We start from the raw sequence: 15248 nt of genomic DNA on the forward strand, positions 1-15248 counted from the left end.
AAGTAAAATAAACATCACCATTCTATTTCGAACGAACGATCAAGGGTGTGACGACTATGTGAATGCGTCAAATTTTTTAATGCAGTCAACCCGATTTCAAATTCAGAGTCTTTTTGCCATGTTGCCACTTCTTGGTAGCAACCCATCATGACAGCCTTTGGTTTTGCTTTCATTTCACTTTCATCCATTAAATGTTGCTCCAACTCGAACAACCTCTTTACTTCCATATGTTACAGACATGTACTATCAACATAAAGTATGAACTCAGATAATAACAATAACATATTGTTGAAACTTGAAGCTAACTCAAAGTCAATCCACCAAAAATCTGCTGCAACTCTGTACCGCATCCAGGACTATTATGATCGGAGATAATAATGTTTGAGGTCAACAAATCAATAAAATTATGACTCTTTCATAGAAATTTAGTTTAACAAAGAATTGAATGATCTTTTACTAAGCTGTATGGAACAAAACATTCTTCATACAAGTATAAAGAGAAAGTAATAAGTAATCATTGAAGTAGGTATATGAATCTAATGGAGTATATTGAGTCGTAAATTTAGTCTTTAAAATTAGAGAAAAAATATTTGTACAACCACTTTATTACAACTTTTTGACATATTTCTCTCTCATACTTACATTATATTCTTATTCTCTCTCTTCTTTTTTCTCTCTATATTGTTTTGGACCAATAAGAAGAGAGAAAGTGAAAGTTGTCATCAAAGTTGTCCCAAATAGTTGTACATATATCACTACTCTTAAAATTATTATTATTTCAAAATAGTTTACAAAATTTAAAATCTTTTATCATGTGTACCCGAATACACACGTTTTTTAAGGGACACAAAAATATAGAGAGATTTAACTCAAATTGCAACGATGATATTGTTAAACTGGACACCTTCACCTGAATTTGAGTATGAAATCTCTATGTGTGTAAATTTCATTTGGTACTTGCCACTTCGTGTGTATGTGTAGGGTCGTGTTAACTTGTGCCCTTAGGGCACATGTTAAGCAACCCAAAAATGGAAATATTTTCTTAAATTTTATGCATTTAATTATTGAAAAGTAAAAAAGTTAAAGTCAAATGCATTAATTACAATAGAATATTTCTATTTTGAATCATTAACTTGTGCCTTGAGGGCACAAGTTAACATTTCCTTAACAAAAATCATCATATAATTGTCTCAAACATATGTAGGCTTAAGCATAAACAAAAAATAAGTTCAAATATCATGAGTTCTAATCTAGGTTCAGAATACAACAGTATTAAATCTCTTAAAAGAGTTTTGCCACTCATGCAATCCTAAAAACAGTCAAACTTGTCCCCTCGAAAAAAGTCAGACTTGATGTAGTTACAAGCAATGCTGAAAAAAATAAGTACCACATTTATTTTTTGAAGGGAATTTTACGACATTTATTGTTTTTTATTTTTCTGAAGAAACGACATCTATGGTTATTGTTTTTTTGACCGGATATTTAATGGTATCATAAAAAAAATTAACTAATTTGTGCGTAAAATAAATTTTCATAAAGAATATCATTTAATTAGTAACATATAATGAAATTAAATTATAGTATTATTAACGTACCATTTTCCCCTAAAAAACTCCTCCCATTTTTTTTTGACTCGATTAACTATTATTCTTAATTAATACACAAATTTTTTGTTGAATAATTAATACATAATTTACAATGTTTGCTTCTACCATATGGTCTAACGTTTGTGAATGACTAGAAACATTGCTTCTTAGCAACAGTTACGAACTGGACCAAAGCCAAATCTGGGTTAGACCCGAGCCCGCTGAAGACAAGCAAGTCCATACGATGACATACCCTAAATTTCACTGGATAACAATTCTGACCTATATATCTCGGACCGTCCATTCTGAATCCAATGTCAGACAACCCCTCATATGGTTACAAATGTCCTTCATGGACTTCTGAGTTCTGTCCCTGTGAAGGCTTAACAACTATTAAAATCCTACTTATTCCTTATAAATACTAATGCACAATCTTGGGGTTAGATATCTCAGTCTTTATCATATTATTAGACGTACTCTCTTAAGCCTCATCGACTTGAGCGCTAGAACACGTACAAGTACAACACCCTCCTCCGTTGGAGAAGGACTCACGATGGATGACAAAGAGTTCATCTCGTTTACACAACGAATCTCAATCCAACAAACGACCTTCCTAGGTTCGGAAGGATCGGCAACTATGGATGGGACTACGTCTAACGAAAAAGCTTAAACTCCTACAATATGACAAATTTATTTTCAAACTTCAATTAAATTTACATTTAATGTTCGACATATTTCAAATATGAGTTACTTTTGACGCCGGGAGGACACATAATTAATCTTATATTCAAAAATTATTATTTAAGTAATGTCCTCGTAAAAATAAGTTCCTATGAAAAATTAATTTAAAAGGAAGAGTAATTTATGGAATGCATTTATAATTTTATCATCCCTAAAAAATTTATGTTTTTAGCATTTATCTTAGTCAAAAAAATATGTCGTCAAAAAGAAAAGTTAACATTATTATTTAAAATTCTTTTTTGACTAACAATTTATTATTTTTTGCTATATACAAGTTTTATATTTTTGAATGAATATATTTTTCCTATTATATTAACGTTATGAAATTTTAACCGAAGTTTAAAGATGATTAATTTTGTCGAGTAATTTTTTTTTGGTAGTGGTTGGGGTTTGAACCCCGGACCTTGCACATATTATGCACTGTCCATAACAGCTGAGTTAAGCTCACGAGGACTTTTGTCGAGTAATTTATAGACACACGAAGTGGTTTTTTTTAGCACAATCAAATTTTTACCATACACAAAAGGAAATAATCCAACCCCTAACTACTTGATTAATGATTTTAAACTCCTTACCAATTGGATATATTCATTGTTGATAAATCTAGTTTTATATTTATGTAAAACTAATTATGTCATGCAACTACTTTTTTTTTTTTAAAGAACCTAAATACAATTTATATGGAAAATAACTTCATAGATCCCTCCAAAAAAGAAAAAATGCCTAGATATTTAATATGCATTGACACAAATTTAAATGTATAATACCTACTTTTTTGACCAAATTAACAATTCCTACTTTTTTTTTTTTTTTTTGATATTTTGATATACATAAATATTTCCTTGTAGTAAAGTTGATAATTTTTCTTAACTTTGCATGAAACGTATCATCTCTAATCTAAATTTCCTTTCATACAAAGAAATGAAATATTGGTTTCTGCATAGTTGTCACTCCATTTTATAAAAAAGTGGTTCATCTTTATTATTTATTGAAAACTTTATACACTTTTTTGGGTGGTGTATAAAAATGCAATATTATAAGAATGAATTTGAAAATATAGCGACAGAAAAAACAGAAAGTTGAAGAGAAGGGTCTCTTTCATGGTGTGTTGAAGACTGCAAAAAAGTCCAGATTTTTGGAATCTGTGAAACTGTTGCGGTAAGTCCAAAGCTGCGTTCCCATTAACCTTTTTGTCTACACCCATGTGTTGTTCTTCTTCTGCATTAACCTTTTGTCATTTCTGTTTCTAATCAAAACCCATCATTGCTTTTCACAAAAAAAAAAAACTGTCATTTTTCATGCTCCCATCAATCATGGGTTTTTTTATATTTTGATTTTCTGTTGCAGAAACGTGTCAATTTTTTGTTACATTGTGTTTAGAAGAAAAGTTAGTTTTTGATATATATAATTCACCATTGTTGTGTATTTGTGTTTTTACTTGTGATCTTGTGTTGTATCAACACAACATTTCATGGTACAAAGTTGGGAAACTTTGAATTATAGGTAAAAGGGTTGTTTTGCATTCTTGATTTATTTAGTTACTTGTGTGTGTTTGGTTCTGCGGTGATGAAAATTGATTTGAATGAATTGATTATATATAATTGGTTTTAGTTAAAATGAGTTGAATGGGAAGTGATATATGTTTGGTAATCTTACGTTGTATCAATCATTTCATGAAATAAAGTGGGGAAATGTTACTTTAGTGTGTGTTTGGTTTTGCAGTGATAAAAATTGATTTTGAATGAATTGATTTTAGTTAAAAGTGAGTTGATTGTGAGGTCACTTATGTCTGGTGATCTTGTTTTGTATCAACCATTTCATGACATAAAGTTTGGAAATTTCAAAGTTTCGGTAAATAGGGTGTGGCATTTTTGGTTTATTTAGCTACTTGATACCAATGTTGCTTTAGTACATTATATTTATTTCATTTGTTTTGATTAAATTGCAAATTGTAGTGATAATTGATACGGATTGATGTTTGAACATTGATTTTCTTGTGCTCCTTGTGAAGGTCGGTATTGAGGAGTGATTTCTATTAGCTTCAATTTCAAAAGGAAAAGATTCATAGTTTTTCCCCATTTTACAATTTGATTGTTGAGGAAGATGTTGTGTGCTTGTTCTGGAGAGCAACACAAATTCGAAGAGGCACCACAGTCACCGGATTCCCTAGCAACAAGGGATTTCTCTGCTAGTGGGTTATCTTCAAGGACTGGAGACTGGGATTCAAAACTAAATGAAAATCAAGTTGAAGATGCTGAATCTTCTCTAAAAGAAGCCGCCTCATTAAACTATGAGGTAGAAATTAAAGAACCTTTACTCTCTAACAACATTTTCAATTGCAATTCATATTGTGTTTGTGGGTGGCTGAAATTACATTTGGTTATGAATTTTCCTTTTGAATTGTGATAGAGAGAAGATGGAAACAAACTAGAGAGAATGCGTTTTTGGAAACACTGTAAACAATGTTTTGAATTTTTTTAGAATTTTCAAAAAATTCCATAATGTCTTCTCTGATGTTTATTTTATCGGTGGAAATCGAAACAAGAAACACCAACATACCATAACGCGTCTCTTTATTTATGAAGTTGTTTCTGCTAATATTAGTTGGAGTTGTACTAGTAACTGTTTTTATGTTATTTTCTGTTTTTTTTTTTTTTATTATTATTATGAATTTTAAGGAAGCTAGAGCATTGTTGGGGAGGCTTGAATATCAAAGAGGGAACTTTGAAGCTGCCCTACACGTGCTTCAGGGTATTGACATCAGTACTTTGACCCCAAGGATGATCAGGGCTATTGCTGAGAGAAACAAGCTAAGGAAACCTCGGTCCAAAGCGGGTACTGTGCTACCTAATTTGATGTCAATGCATTCGGTGAGCCTGCTTCTTGAGGCAATTTTGCTTAAAGCCAAATCCTTAGAGGAGCTGAAGCAATACACTGGTATTACCACCTTCATATAATCATTATCTTGTTTCAATGTTTTCCATAATGTACATTGTTGTTTTGTTTGATTGAGGATGCTCTTTTTAAAAGCTGCGTTTATTGAAAGTTTTGTTCTTAGACCAAGTCTTGAACAATCTCCATGTTAGCATCAATTCATATTCATAAATGCCTGTAAATGCTACTACATTATGTGTGTTTTTGCTGTGTGATGTGGCCGTTGCACCCACTACTTTGCGGCCTTTGTGGGTTCTACTGTGATTTCCAATCACACTGCAATTGCAGCATGATGCAGTTGCGGACACTGCCATAACATTGCTCCCGAAACACGTGATGTGGTCTGCAATTTGAAACCTGATCATCATCTCTTTTACACGTTTTCCATAATCTACATTGTTGCATTGTTTGATTGGGCATGCTCTTGTTTAAAACTGCAATTATTAAATGTTTTGTTCTTTAATGAAGTGAATCTTGAACAATTTTTATGTTAGCATTTCATATATGCCTATAAATGCTGCTACATTATGCGTGTTCTTGCTGTGTGATACGGTCATTGCAAACTACTTTGCGGCCGTTGCAGTGTTTTGAGTTTTATTGTGATTTACAACCGCACCACATTGCGGCATTATGAGGTTGCGAAAACTTCCGCAACATTGTAGCTGCATCTTGTGACTCGGTCCGCAATTTGAAACCCTGATCAATATGTCTACACATTTTCCATAACCTTCGTTGTGGTATTGTTTGATTCAGCATGCTCTTGTTATTAGCTCCAATTACTGAAAGTTTTGTTCTTTAATGAAGCGAATCTTGAACAAATCTCCATGTTAGGATCAAAGTGTGTTCATAAATGCCTATAAATGCTGTTACATTATGTGTGTTTTTGCACTCAAAGATGTCAGCACTAATTATTGCTGCTTTCTTATCTATCAGAGGCTGCAAAGGAGTGCAGAACAATTGTGGATACAATTGAATCAGCTCTTCCTAATGGAATGCCGGACGGTATTGGTGAAGAATGTAAGTTGCAGGAAATGTTCCACAAAGCATTGGAGCTGCTTCCAAATCTATGGATCAAGGCAGGTTTTCTAGATGAAGCTGTCACTGCTTATCGGCGTGCTCTGGTCAAACCATGGAATTTGGAGCCAAGGAGGTTGGCCTGTCTACAAAAGGATTTAGCTACCACACTGCTCTATGGTGGTGTTGAAGTAAACCTACCTTCTCATTTGCAAGTGAATGGTCCAACAACATCAATGAGTAACATTGAAGAAGCAATACTTTTGTTATTAATTCTATCAGGAAAGATGGAACTTCAGGAAATAGATTGGGATGCTGAAATAATTGGTCATCTTACATTTTCGCTTTCAATGACTGGGATGTTTGAATCATTGGCAGACTGTGTAGAGCAGATCCTACCAGGTATCTTTGGTCGAGCTGATAGGTGGTACTTTCTTGCTCTTTGTTACAGTGCAGCAGGACAAAATGAAGCAGCGTTGAACCTTTTGAGGAAAGCTTGTGGTAGTTCTGAATCAAAGCATATGCCTCATTTTCCTTCATATTTGTTTGGTGCAAAACTGTGTTCCCAATATCCAAATCATGCTCATGAAGGCATCAAATTTTCACAGCAAGTTATCAATCTAGCCAAGCATCAAAATGAGCATTTTTTGGTTCAAGGCCAACAAATTCTTGGTGTTTGTTACGGGGCTGCAGCTAGAACATCTGTAGTGGATTCCGAAAGAGTTCAATTTCAAAGAGAGTCTTTGAACTTTCTAAATGAAGCTGCTCTAACTGGAAATAATGACGTGGAAGTGATGTTTAGCCTTGGACTTGAAAATGCAATTCAGAGGAATCTAGATGCAGCTTATCAAAACATAATGAGGTACTCAGACATGATGGTTGGAAGTTCTACAAGAGGTTGGCAGCTGTTAGCTCTCATAGTATCTGCACAGCAGAGGTTTAAGGACGCAGAAACTATAGTTGAGTTTGCTTTAGATGACACTGGGAGCGTTGATCAGTTAGAGCTACTTCGACTCAAAGCTGTACTTCAAATTGCGCAGCAGCAACCAAAGCAAGCTATTGAGACCTACAGAACCTTGTTAGCAGTAATAAATGCCAAAAAGGAGATTTCGCTTCAAGCTAAGAGCTTTGAGTTTGATCAAGCAAAAATATTCAGGGATGAGGTGCGTGTTCGTTACTTTTGAGGAAACATCACTTTTATGTTGAAACTAGTTAATTAAATCTAGAACCATTAAAAATAATCCTCTACATTATTATATGCAATAACTTTCATTTATTGTGGTACAGGCTTATCGTCTGCTATAGTAAAAGATTGTGAATTTACAATTACGAACAATTTGAAATTTTATCGCCTAGTTTAGATTCAGCTCCTGAATTTTTAACAAAAATTTCCCTTGCTTTTCATATTTTGCAGGCATTAACGGAACGGAAATTGGAAATGGAAGCATGGCAAGATATGGCAACCATTTATACAGATCTTAATTCCTTTCTTGATGCAAAAGCTTGTGTTGACAAAGCCCAATTGCTAGAATTTTTCTCTCCCAGAAGTTGGCATATTACAGGTATGGAACCTGAACACTGTTTGGTCATCTTTGTTATTGATGATAAGCCGAATGTTTCAGCTGTGCATCTTTTTGGCCTTGGTATTACCATATATTAACAAATCACTAATATGCAATTACATGATTATGGCAATGACAGGGATGTTGTTTGAAGCTCAATCATTATACAAGGAAGCGTTTGTTTCGTTCTCAATCTCGTTGTCAATAGAACCTGATTATATTCCAAGTATCAATTCAACTGCGAAGTTGTTGATTAAACTTGGTATGCAATCACTTCCACTAGCAAGAAGCTTTTTAATGAATGCTTTGCGATTGGAACCGACAAACCATGAAGCTTGGTTCAACCTTGGATTGGTTTCAAAAATGGAGGGTTCATTAGAACAAGCTGCAGATTGCTTTCAAGCTGCATATGAGCTGAAGCTTTCAACTCCAGTTCAACAGTTTGAGTGATTGAGACTTTGGCGAACTTAAATTCTTTGTGGTTGAGGAAAGTAAGCTTCACCAAGAACATAATAGACAAGACATAAGCAGCGACTGATAGGAAAAATTCATTGTATGGTTACCCTTGTTTGGTTAACTGATTCATAAAAAATGTATAGCTCAAGCTAGTTGCTTAACTATAGATGTACTTCAACCTGTTTCCAATGAATTATCAGTTAAATTTGACAGATTAAACACAGGAAATCAGAAGTTTGTTTTCGTTGGTACAATACGTTTTCTTAATTGTTACTTCTTATCTGTCACTGGTTCTTTTTTATCTGTTTTTCGCACTGAGAAAGGTTTTTTATCTTCTTTTTTTTTTTGTCATTCATCATTGTTTCAAGTTACTCATTCATGGTCTCAAGTATGTAGTATGTCCATCTTGGAAATATAGAGGACTTATCTTGGTTGTTAGGATTAATGGAATGAAGCTGTAGAGGGCAGAGCTGGCAATTAACTACGATAATCGAGCTTTACCATAAACAATGATTTGAAAAGCTATCATACTTCGTGTTAAAAGCTCATTTGGAAAATTGATAGAATGATGATTTGATTGGATTAGGTACCATTTTTCGTTTCTTAATTTGGAGGACTTTGTCATGGTCATGCTGTTAGCTTCTTATTTGGATTCTTTGGCAGTGTTTGGCTGTCTGTCTACTGTTCTTTACAGTGAGGTGATGGCTTTGCTTCATGGTTGTGTTGGGATTGGAACCTACAAGGCTATGCTTCATGGCTTTTAAAAACCATGTGTTATTAATTAGATTCTTTGCACACTATTCAGGGCCCGCTTTCTAAAAATCATTTCTGATATTACATACTCCCTCCGTTTCAAAATGAGTGTCGCTTTAGCCAATTGCACACAGATTAAGGAATGAAATAAAGTAGTCAAATGTCATAGCAATTTTACCAAATTATCCTAATCAACTATTGGTTTGTTTTTCATTAAAGAAAAAATAATACTTTGGAAGTAGTGTAACATAGTATTAATTGAAGGGTACAATTGAAAAGAAAAAGTTATTATTGCATTGAAAACCGAAAGTGACATTCATTTTGAAACAAATTTTTTTGGCTAAAGCGACACTCATTTTGAAACGGAGGGAGTAGACACTAAACTGTTTTTAGTCAATATGATTGAAAAGACATACTCTAGACACTATAAATTATGTTTTTCTCTCCCTTTGTTAAAAATTATTATCTCAAAAGCCAATTCCAAATAACTATTTCTTTTTCAACAAAAAAACCTAGTCATATTTACAGGAACATGACTGGTCAACTGATCCTGAGAACAGTTCCAGTGAATATGACCGGTCAACCGATACATGAACAAAGATCTATCATAAGTTGTTTTTATAAGCTCTAGGAGACAGTCTAAAAAAAATTGTAATAGATGTTTTTAGATTAATTCCATTTTAAAGAAATTAAATTATTTTTGTCAAGTAGTCCAATGATTGAAATCTCACCTTTTAACGTGAATAAGTGGAGAATACAGGTTCAAACCCCGCCCCTACATATATAATACAATCTCTCCATCTTTTTCTCTCATGTTCTCTAATATGTCATGTCATCAATCTCATCCTTTCATATATGAAACTCACCTTTTTTATTCAACTGTGTAGATTACACCATTCTCTCATCAACAAAGATAATCCATTCCCAATAGGTAGAAGCTAAAAGCAAGACATTGCTTTCCCGTTCATTTTCTGAAATTATACATTTGTATTGCACGATTTACCAAAAGCACATCTCTGGATGAACAAAATTTCCAAACTAGAGAGAGTAGACTCTGAAAAAGGGTGCCTTCTATGGTGAGAGAGTGTTTCATATCTCCCACGGCGTGGGAGTGAGCTTATACTATATCTGTCCCGCAACTCATTCCTCTCCATTATGCGTTTTTTATGGAAAGGCGGATATAAATGTCACACAGAAAGCCGAGAGGAGAGACAAACAGAATATTTCATTGTCTAGTATAAAAACGAATTGTACAAATGAAACAATTGCACTCAAGTTCCTGTAAATCATCTTCGGGACAAGGGAAGCATGTTGTGTAACGCTGTGTATAGAATCGGACTGGACCTGTCATTGATACTGTAACACAAGAAAAGAAGCCAATCAGGCAAATCAATCTTCCAAACAATAAATAGAGATGCATTTTCATTCTGTCAAATCAAAAGTACTTAATATTCCTTTCTCAGTTAACATATATCAATCTGTTACAAACATAAAACAACTGATCCTAATCTACAATACCTTAAGAAATCAATAAATTCAATCTAAATCAAACAGGTTTGTTCATTCACTACTTCTTGTATTTTTCCAAATTCAATTAGTCCTAAAATTTTCAATCACAAACTCAAATTAGGCACAACTTTATTATCAATTTTTGCATACCGTTGTTAACTTCCATAAATTACAAAGCTAAACAAAGTTGCATAACCGAATGGACAGAATAACTACAAAGTATCAGATAGATCATTCACCTAAATGTAAAACAACAGACAAATTTATTGTCTATCCTCAACCCATCTGCCACTGCATCCACAAATAAAAAAAAGGCAAAACACAACATGAGTGACGTATAAAAATATGGTAGAAACTCGTATTCAAGAAGCACGAGATATATAACGAAAGAGTCAATTTAAGGGTAGCATGAATTAAGAATTGCTGAAAATAAAGTGGCATCTCGAATCACCAAACCTTCAGAGTTGGTTCGCCATTATTTGAGTTTGCAGCTTGCTTTGACATTCCTTTTTGATGTGCCCAGATTTCTCAAATTCCTCTTGCCTGCAATCAACACATACAAGTTAATCAACAGTTACATAAATCATCATCAGTTTGTCATTAACAGTAAAATAACATCATAAGAGTATTTAATTTCTCTTGTTTATTCATGCATCATCCCGACCTCAACATGTAAGCTTAAATTCGTTACATATTTAAGGCCTGTTTGAGTTTACTTGTTTGAACTTATCTAGTGGCGCATGTAAAACTATTTGTGAGAGCATATGACATGTCCATTAACTTTATTTAGCTTTATATCTATAAACTCTATGGTAGCTTAGCTTATAACTTATATAAAACACAGTTTGACTTTATTATATGTTGTTATAGAAATAGCTTATACATAAACACTTCATGAAAATACAAAGAAAACTCACGTACAACTATTTTTTTCTTTTGTTTTTTGTCGAGTAAACCATTCCACGAATACCATCAGGATCAGCAACAAAACCCAAAGGTCGATAAAAGCCAAGAACTCTTGGCTCAGAGTAAAGAGCAATATTGGTAATCCCTCTTCCTACAAGATCCCTCATAAGCCTCTCGACAACAGCTTTCCCTAGTCCAAGCCCTTGAAACGAAGGATCAACAACAACATCCCATATTATGGCATTGAAAACACCATCACCAGTAGCTCTTGCAAATGCAACCGCATTATTCTGCGACTTCCTCTCTTGTATCCATACCATTGAGTCAGTGTGCTCGAGTGCAATGCGTATTTTCTCAGGGTTGCGCCGCGGAAACCCTACTGCTACGAATACTTTGTTAAGTGCTTCTAGGTTTAACCCCTCTGCGGTTCGGCGGAGAATGAAACCTCGCTTTTCTAGGGTTTCGTCGGATATTGAGAGTGGGTAGTCTAGGCTTGCTTGACAAGAAATGGTGAGGTTTCGTAGTGGGTGAGTTTGTGATTTGAAGAAGTTAAGTCGTAGGGAGGATGGAAGAGGAGCATAGATGTTGCCACGTAAGAGCAGCATATTATCACAACAAGAAGATACTACTCTCTCTATTCTTCAGAATTTGTAGTTTTTTTCTTCCTGTGTTTGTGACTTTTGTTTGTGTGGTCTGAGAACGAGTGATGTTTTTTCTGGTTTGGTTTGTGGTTGTGAAAGAGCTGTTGAGGATAATGTGATTGGTTTGGTTGGTAGTTTATTGTATGTATTGCCTATGTGCTTTCTTCTTGTTGGGTCCACAACTAAGTCACAATAGCCATGCTTTAATTTGCAAGATAAAGTTTAGACAAGGGAAAACATTAGGGGGACTGATTCGTTATTGTTTTTTTTATAGGAGGTCAAAATTGTAAGATTGTGATACTTCGGGGATCAAAACTGCAATTAAGCCTTTTTTTTTTTTCTCTCATGTAAATGTGTCATGTCATCAATCTCTCAACCTTAAATATTTTCATTCATTCTTTTAAATTTAAAACACATCTCACCTTTTGTATCCAATTATGTAGATTTCACTAATCTCTCATCAACAAAGATAATCCATTCCCATAGGTAGAAGCAAAAAGCAAGACATTGCTTTCCCGTCCATTTTCTTAGATTAAACATTTGTATTGCACAATTTACCAAAAGCACATATATCTAGACAGACAAAATTTGGTGATTTTTTGGATGCATATACTTCTAAACTGGAGAAAGTAGACTCTGAAAAAAATTATTCGCTATCCCTTAACCATTTAATCCAAATTGATCCAATATCTCATAGTGATCGATTAATAATACTAACGCAAAGCAAATCAAGCAAAGTTGGCATCTTAACATGTTACATGTAACTATGTAAGGCCCTCAAAGCTGGAATCAGTCAACAGGTTGATGAGCCGAGTTTCTGTAGAACGAAAATGGTTTTGCTGAAATTAATATCATACAAAGAGAAAGAGAAGTGTGTCAAACTACCTTCGCAACATATACCCATTTTCTTTCACCACCGATTCTTTACAAACAAACAGAACATTTCATTGTCTAGTATAAAAACAAATTGTACAAATGAAACAATTGCACTCAAGTTCCTGTAAATCATCTTCGGGACAAGGGAAGCACGCTGTGTATAGAATCGGACTGGACCTGTCATTGATACTGTAAAACAAGAAAAGAAACCAATCAAATCGAAAGCACTACTTTATATTCCTTTTTATATTAACATAAATCAATGTGCACAAACATAAAACCACTGATCCTAATCTACACTGCTTTAAAAAATCAGTGAATTCAATCTAAATTCAACTGGTTTGTTGGATTCACTACTTCTTTGCATTTTTCCAAATTAATTTAGTCCTAAATTTTTGAGTGCAAACTCAAAACAAACAAGGATATGCTCACTTGGAAGTACATCGAGGTGCGCAATACAATAGGCACAACTTTTTATCAAAATTTTGCATATAATTGTTAAGTTTCATAAATTTTGAATACTAAACAAAGTTGCATAACCGAATGAACAGGATAACTATAAAATATTAGATAGATCATTCACCTTACAAACAGATATATTTATTGCCTAACCTCAGCCCATCTGCCACTGCATCCACAGATAAAAGAATCAAAACGCAACATTAGTAACGAATAAATGTATCTGAAAATTGTTGGTCAAAAAACATGGGCAGGAAAGAAAGCAGCATATTGCAAGGAAAATTCATTTTAAAATAAATGATAACAAAAGTGGTAGAAACTCTTAATAAAGGTGGCATCTCGAGTCACCAAACCTTTAGAGTTGGTTCGCCTTTATTTGAGTTTGCAGCTTGCTTTGCCATTCCTTTTTGATGTGCACGTGCAGCTCGTCCTGCTGCAGATTTCTCAAAGTCCTCTTGCCTGCAATCAACACAACACATACAAGTTAATCAACAGTTACATAAATCATCAATTTGTCATTATTAACCAGCAAAATAACATCATAACATCATTTACTGTCTTTTGTTTTATTCATGCACCACCCCCACCTCAACATGTAAGCTTAAATTCATTACATATTTAGGGTGTGTTTGGATTGACTTATTCGAACTTATCTTCTGACATAAACGCTTGTGAAACTGTTTGGGAGAGCTTATAGAAACAACTTATGAGATGGGCCCGTTTGAATTGCCTTATTTGAGCTTATCTCTAGTGTATGAAACGTATTACACATGAATGTATTACATCATTGAGCTCTACAAATAACAGATTATAATCAAAGTTGAATTGAAATTTATACAGTAGTTACCAAAATTCATTTTTTAATACAAATTAATCTAAACCAGTATGATCACAAAGAATATAAAAACCCATATGAGTATTGAAATGAAAAACCCAAATCCGTTAAAAAAAAAAAACTTTGTAGGAATTGTACAATTAAGTTTGGTGGAATATTCAGGAGAAAAAAGAAAAGGGGAATTTAGAGAAAAAGGTTTAAACCTTTTCTGAGCGGCTTCAGCAGCTCTAGCACGCGCTTCTTCAGAGGCCAATCGTTCTTCTTCTTTGGTCATGCGCTTGTCACCGCCACCGAAGCAACCAAAGCATATACCCATCTTCTTTAATCCTTCGTTCATTTTTTCTCCCTCTTTCTCTTTATATATATCGCTATCCTGTTTCTACCTGTTCTGTTTTTTTTTTTTTTGTTTGTTTGAATCTCAACTTCTTTGTCTTTTTCTCAATATTTTATTTTTTGACAAAGTCTTTTTCATTATTATTCGTTTAATTTTTTAAAAAGGTAGTAATTTATTTATGGTTTTACCTTTTTTACTTTAATATTTATGGATTTGATTGATATGTACCATTATGTGAAGATTTTTTTTATGTCACTCAATTATAATTTTTTTTTAAAGACACTCAATTATATCTTTAATGATAATAAGATTTAATAACTGATCTTTTAATATGAATCAGTGATCATTGTTGTAAGACAAGAAATCAAAAAACGTCGCACTCACACGACGAAATCGCGAAGAAAAAAATCAAGATAGCTATGAAAATCACTTGTTTAGATTAAATGAAAGAGAAAAAGATGGATGATTTATGGTCAAAATTTTACCCAAAATCACTTCCTCAATGAAAAAGAAAATGAAAGAGATGATCTAATAAGAGAAAACTATTATCGACTTGTAGAAAATTAATTTTAAGCATAGAATATTATTGTTGATATATACACCAGTTAACATGATCCTTAACTTAATAATATTTATTAGAAA

The 15248-nt window shown here is 33.5% G+C and overlaps 3 protein-coding genes across 6 annotated transcripts; 1 reads left to right on the forward strand and 2 right to left on the reverse strand.

The window, feature by feature from the left end:
* Positions 1 to 3186: 3186 nt before the first annotated feature.
* NPGR1 (no pollen germination related 1) lies at positions 3187 to 8547 on the forward strand. Of its 2 annotated transcripts, none has more exons than XM_085758072.1 (6): positions 3187 to 3485; positions 4339 to 4622; positions 5006 to 5264; positions 6195 to 7438; positions 7690 to 7837; positions 7977 to 8547. In XM_085758072.1, the coding sequence occupies exons 2-6, from the start codon at positions 4431 to 4433 to the stop codon at positions 8285 to 8287; spliced, it is 2154 nt and encodes a 717-aa protein (XP_085614198.1). In that variant the 5' UTR covers positions 3187 to 3485; positions 4339 to 4430; the 3' UTR covers positions 8288 to 8547. The 2 variants fall into 2 exon arrangements, with proteins under 2 accessions (XP_085614198.1, XP_085614199.1); XM_085758073.1 differs by having other exon boundaries at positions 3472 to 3830.
* A 1218-nt stretch (positions 8548 to 9765) lies between these two features.
* Positions 9766 to 12085, reverse strand: LOC146952124 (Acyl-CoA N-acyltransferases (NAT) superfamily protein). Of its 2 annotated transcripts, none has more exons than XM_085758076.1 (4): positions 11477 to 12085; positions 11012 to 11098; positions 10795 to 10846; positions 9766 to 10402 (listed from the first exon to the last, which is right to left on the reverse strand). In XM_085758076.1, exon 1 carries the CDS (start codon positions 12064 to 12066, stop codon positions 11479 to 11481), a length of 588 nt encoding a protein of 195 aa, XP_085614202.1. In that variant the 5' UTR covers positions 12067 to 12085; the 3' UTR covers positions 9766 to 10402; positions 10795 to 10846; positions 11012 to 11098; positions 11477 to 11478. The 2 variants fall into 2 exon arrangements, with proteins under 2 accessions (XP_085614202.1, XP_085614203.1); XM_085758077.1 differs by having other exon boundaries at positions 11473 to 12085.
* On the reverse strand, positions 9766 to 14681 carry LOC146952125 (uncharacterized). Of its 2 annotated transcripts, none has more exons than XM_085758078.1 (4): positions 14476 to 14681; positions 13791 to 13896; positions 10795 to 10846; positions 9766 to 10402 (listed from the first exon to the last, which is right to left on the reverse strand). In XM_085758078.1, exons 1-3 carry the CDS (start codon positions 14607 to 14609, stop codon positions 10832 to 10834), a joined length of 255 nt encoding a protein of 84 aa, XP_085614204.1. In that variant the 5' UTR covers positions 14610 to 14681; the 3' UTR covers positions 9766 to 10402; positions 10795 to 10831. The 2 variants fall into 2 exon arrangements, with proteins under 2 accessions (XP_085614204.1, XP_085614205.1); XM_085758079.1 differs by lacking the exons at positions 9766 to 10402; positions 10795 to 10846 and adding exons at positions 12975 to 13167; positions 13562 to 13606 and having other exon boundaries at positions 14476 to 14603.
* Between the last annotated feature and the right edge of the window lie 567 nt (positions 14682 to 15248).

The sequence above is a fragment of the Medicago sativa genome, chromosome 1 (genome assembly GCF_051527215.1).
Source record: "Medicago sativa cultivar Bolivia chromosome 1, Bolivia_mono, whole genome shotgun sequence".
NCBI lineage: Eukaryota > Viridiplantae > Streptophyta > Magnoliopsida > Fabales > Fabaceae > Medicago > Medicago sativa.

Bases quoted from the DNA above. Each gene is read 5' to 3' on its own strand.
- LOC146952124 (XM_085758076.1), bottom strand. From the start codon at position 12,066: ATGCTGCTCTTACGTGGCAACATCTATGCTCCTCTTCCATCCTCCCTA.
- LOC146952125 (XM_085758078.1), bottom strand. From the start codon at position 14,609: ATGAACGAAGGATTAAAGAAGATGGGTATATGCTTTGGTTGCTTCGGT. The intron at 13,897-14,475 runs GTTTAAACCTTT...TGTTGATTGCAG, and splicing joins GCTGAAGCCGCTCAGAAAAG to GCAAGAGGACTTTGAGAAAT.
- NPGR1 (XM_085758072.1), top strand. From the start codon at position 4,431: ATGTTGTGTGCTTGTTCTGGAGAGCAACACAAATTCGAAGAGGCACCA. The intron at 4,623-5,005 runs GTAGAAATTAAA...ATGAATTTTAAG, and splicing joins CCGCCTCATTAAACTATGAG to GAAGCTAGAGCATTGTTGGG. The intron at 5,265-6,194 runs GTATTACCACCT...CTTATCTATCAG, and splicing joins GGAGCTGAAGCAATACACTG to AGGCTGCAAAGGAGTGCAGA.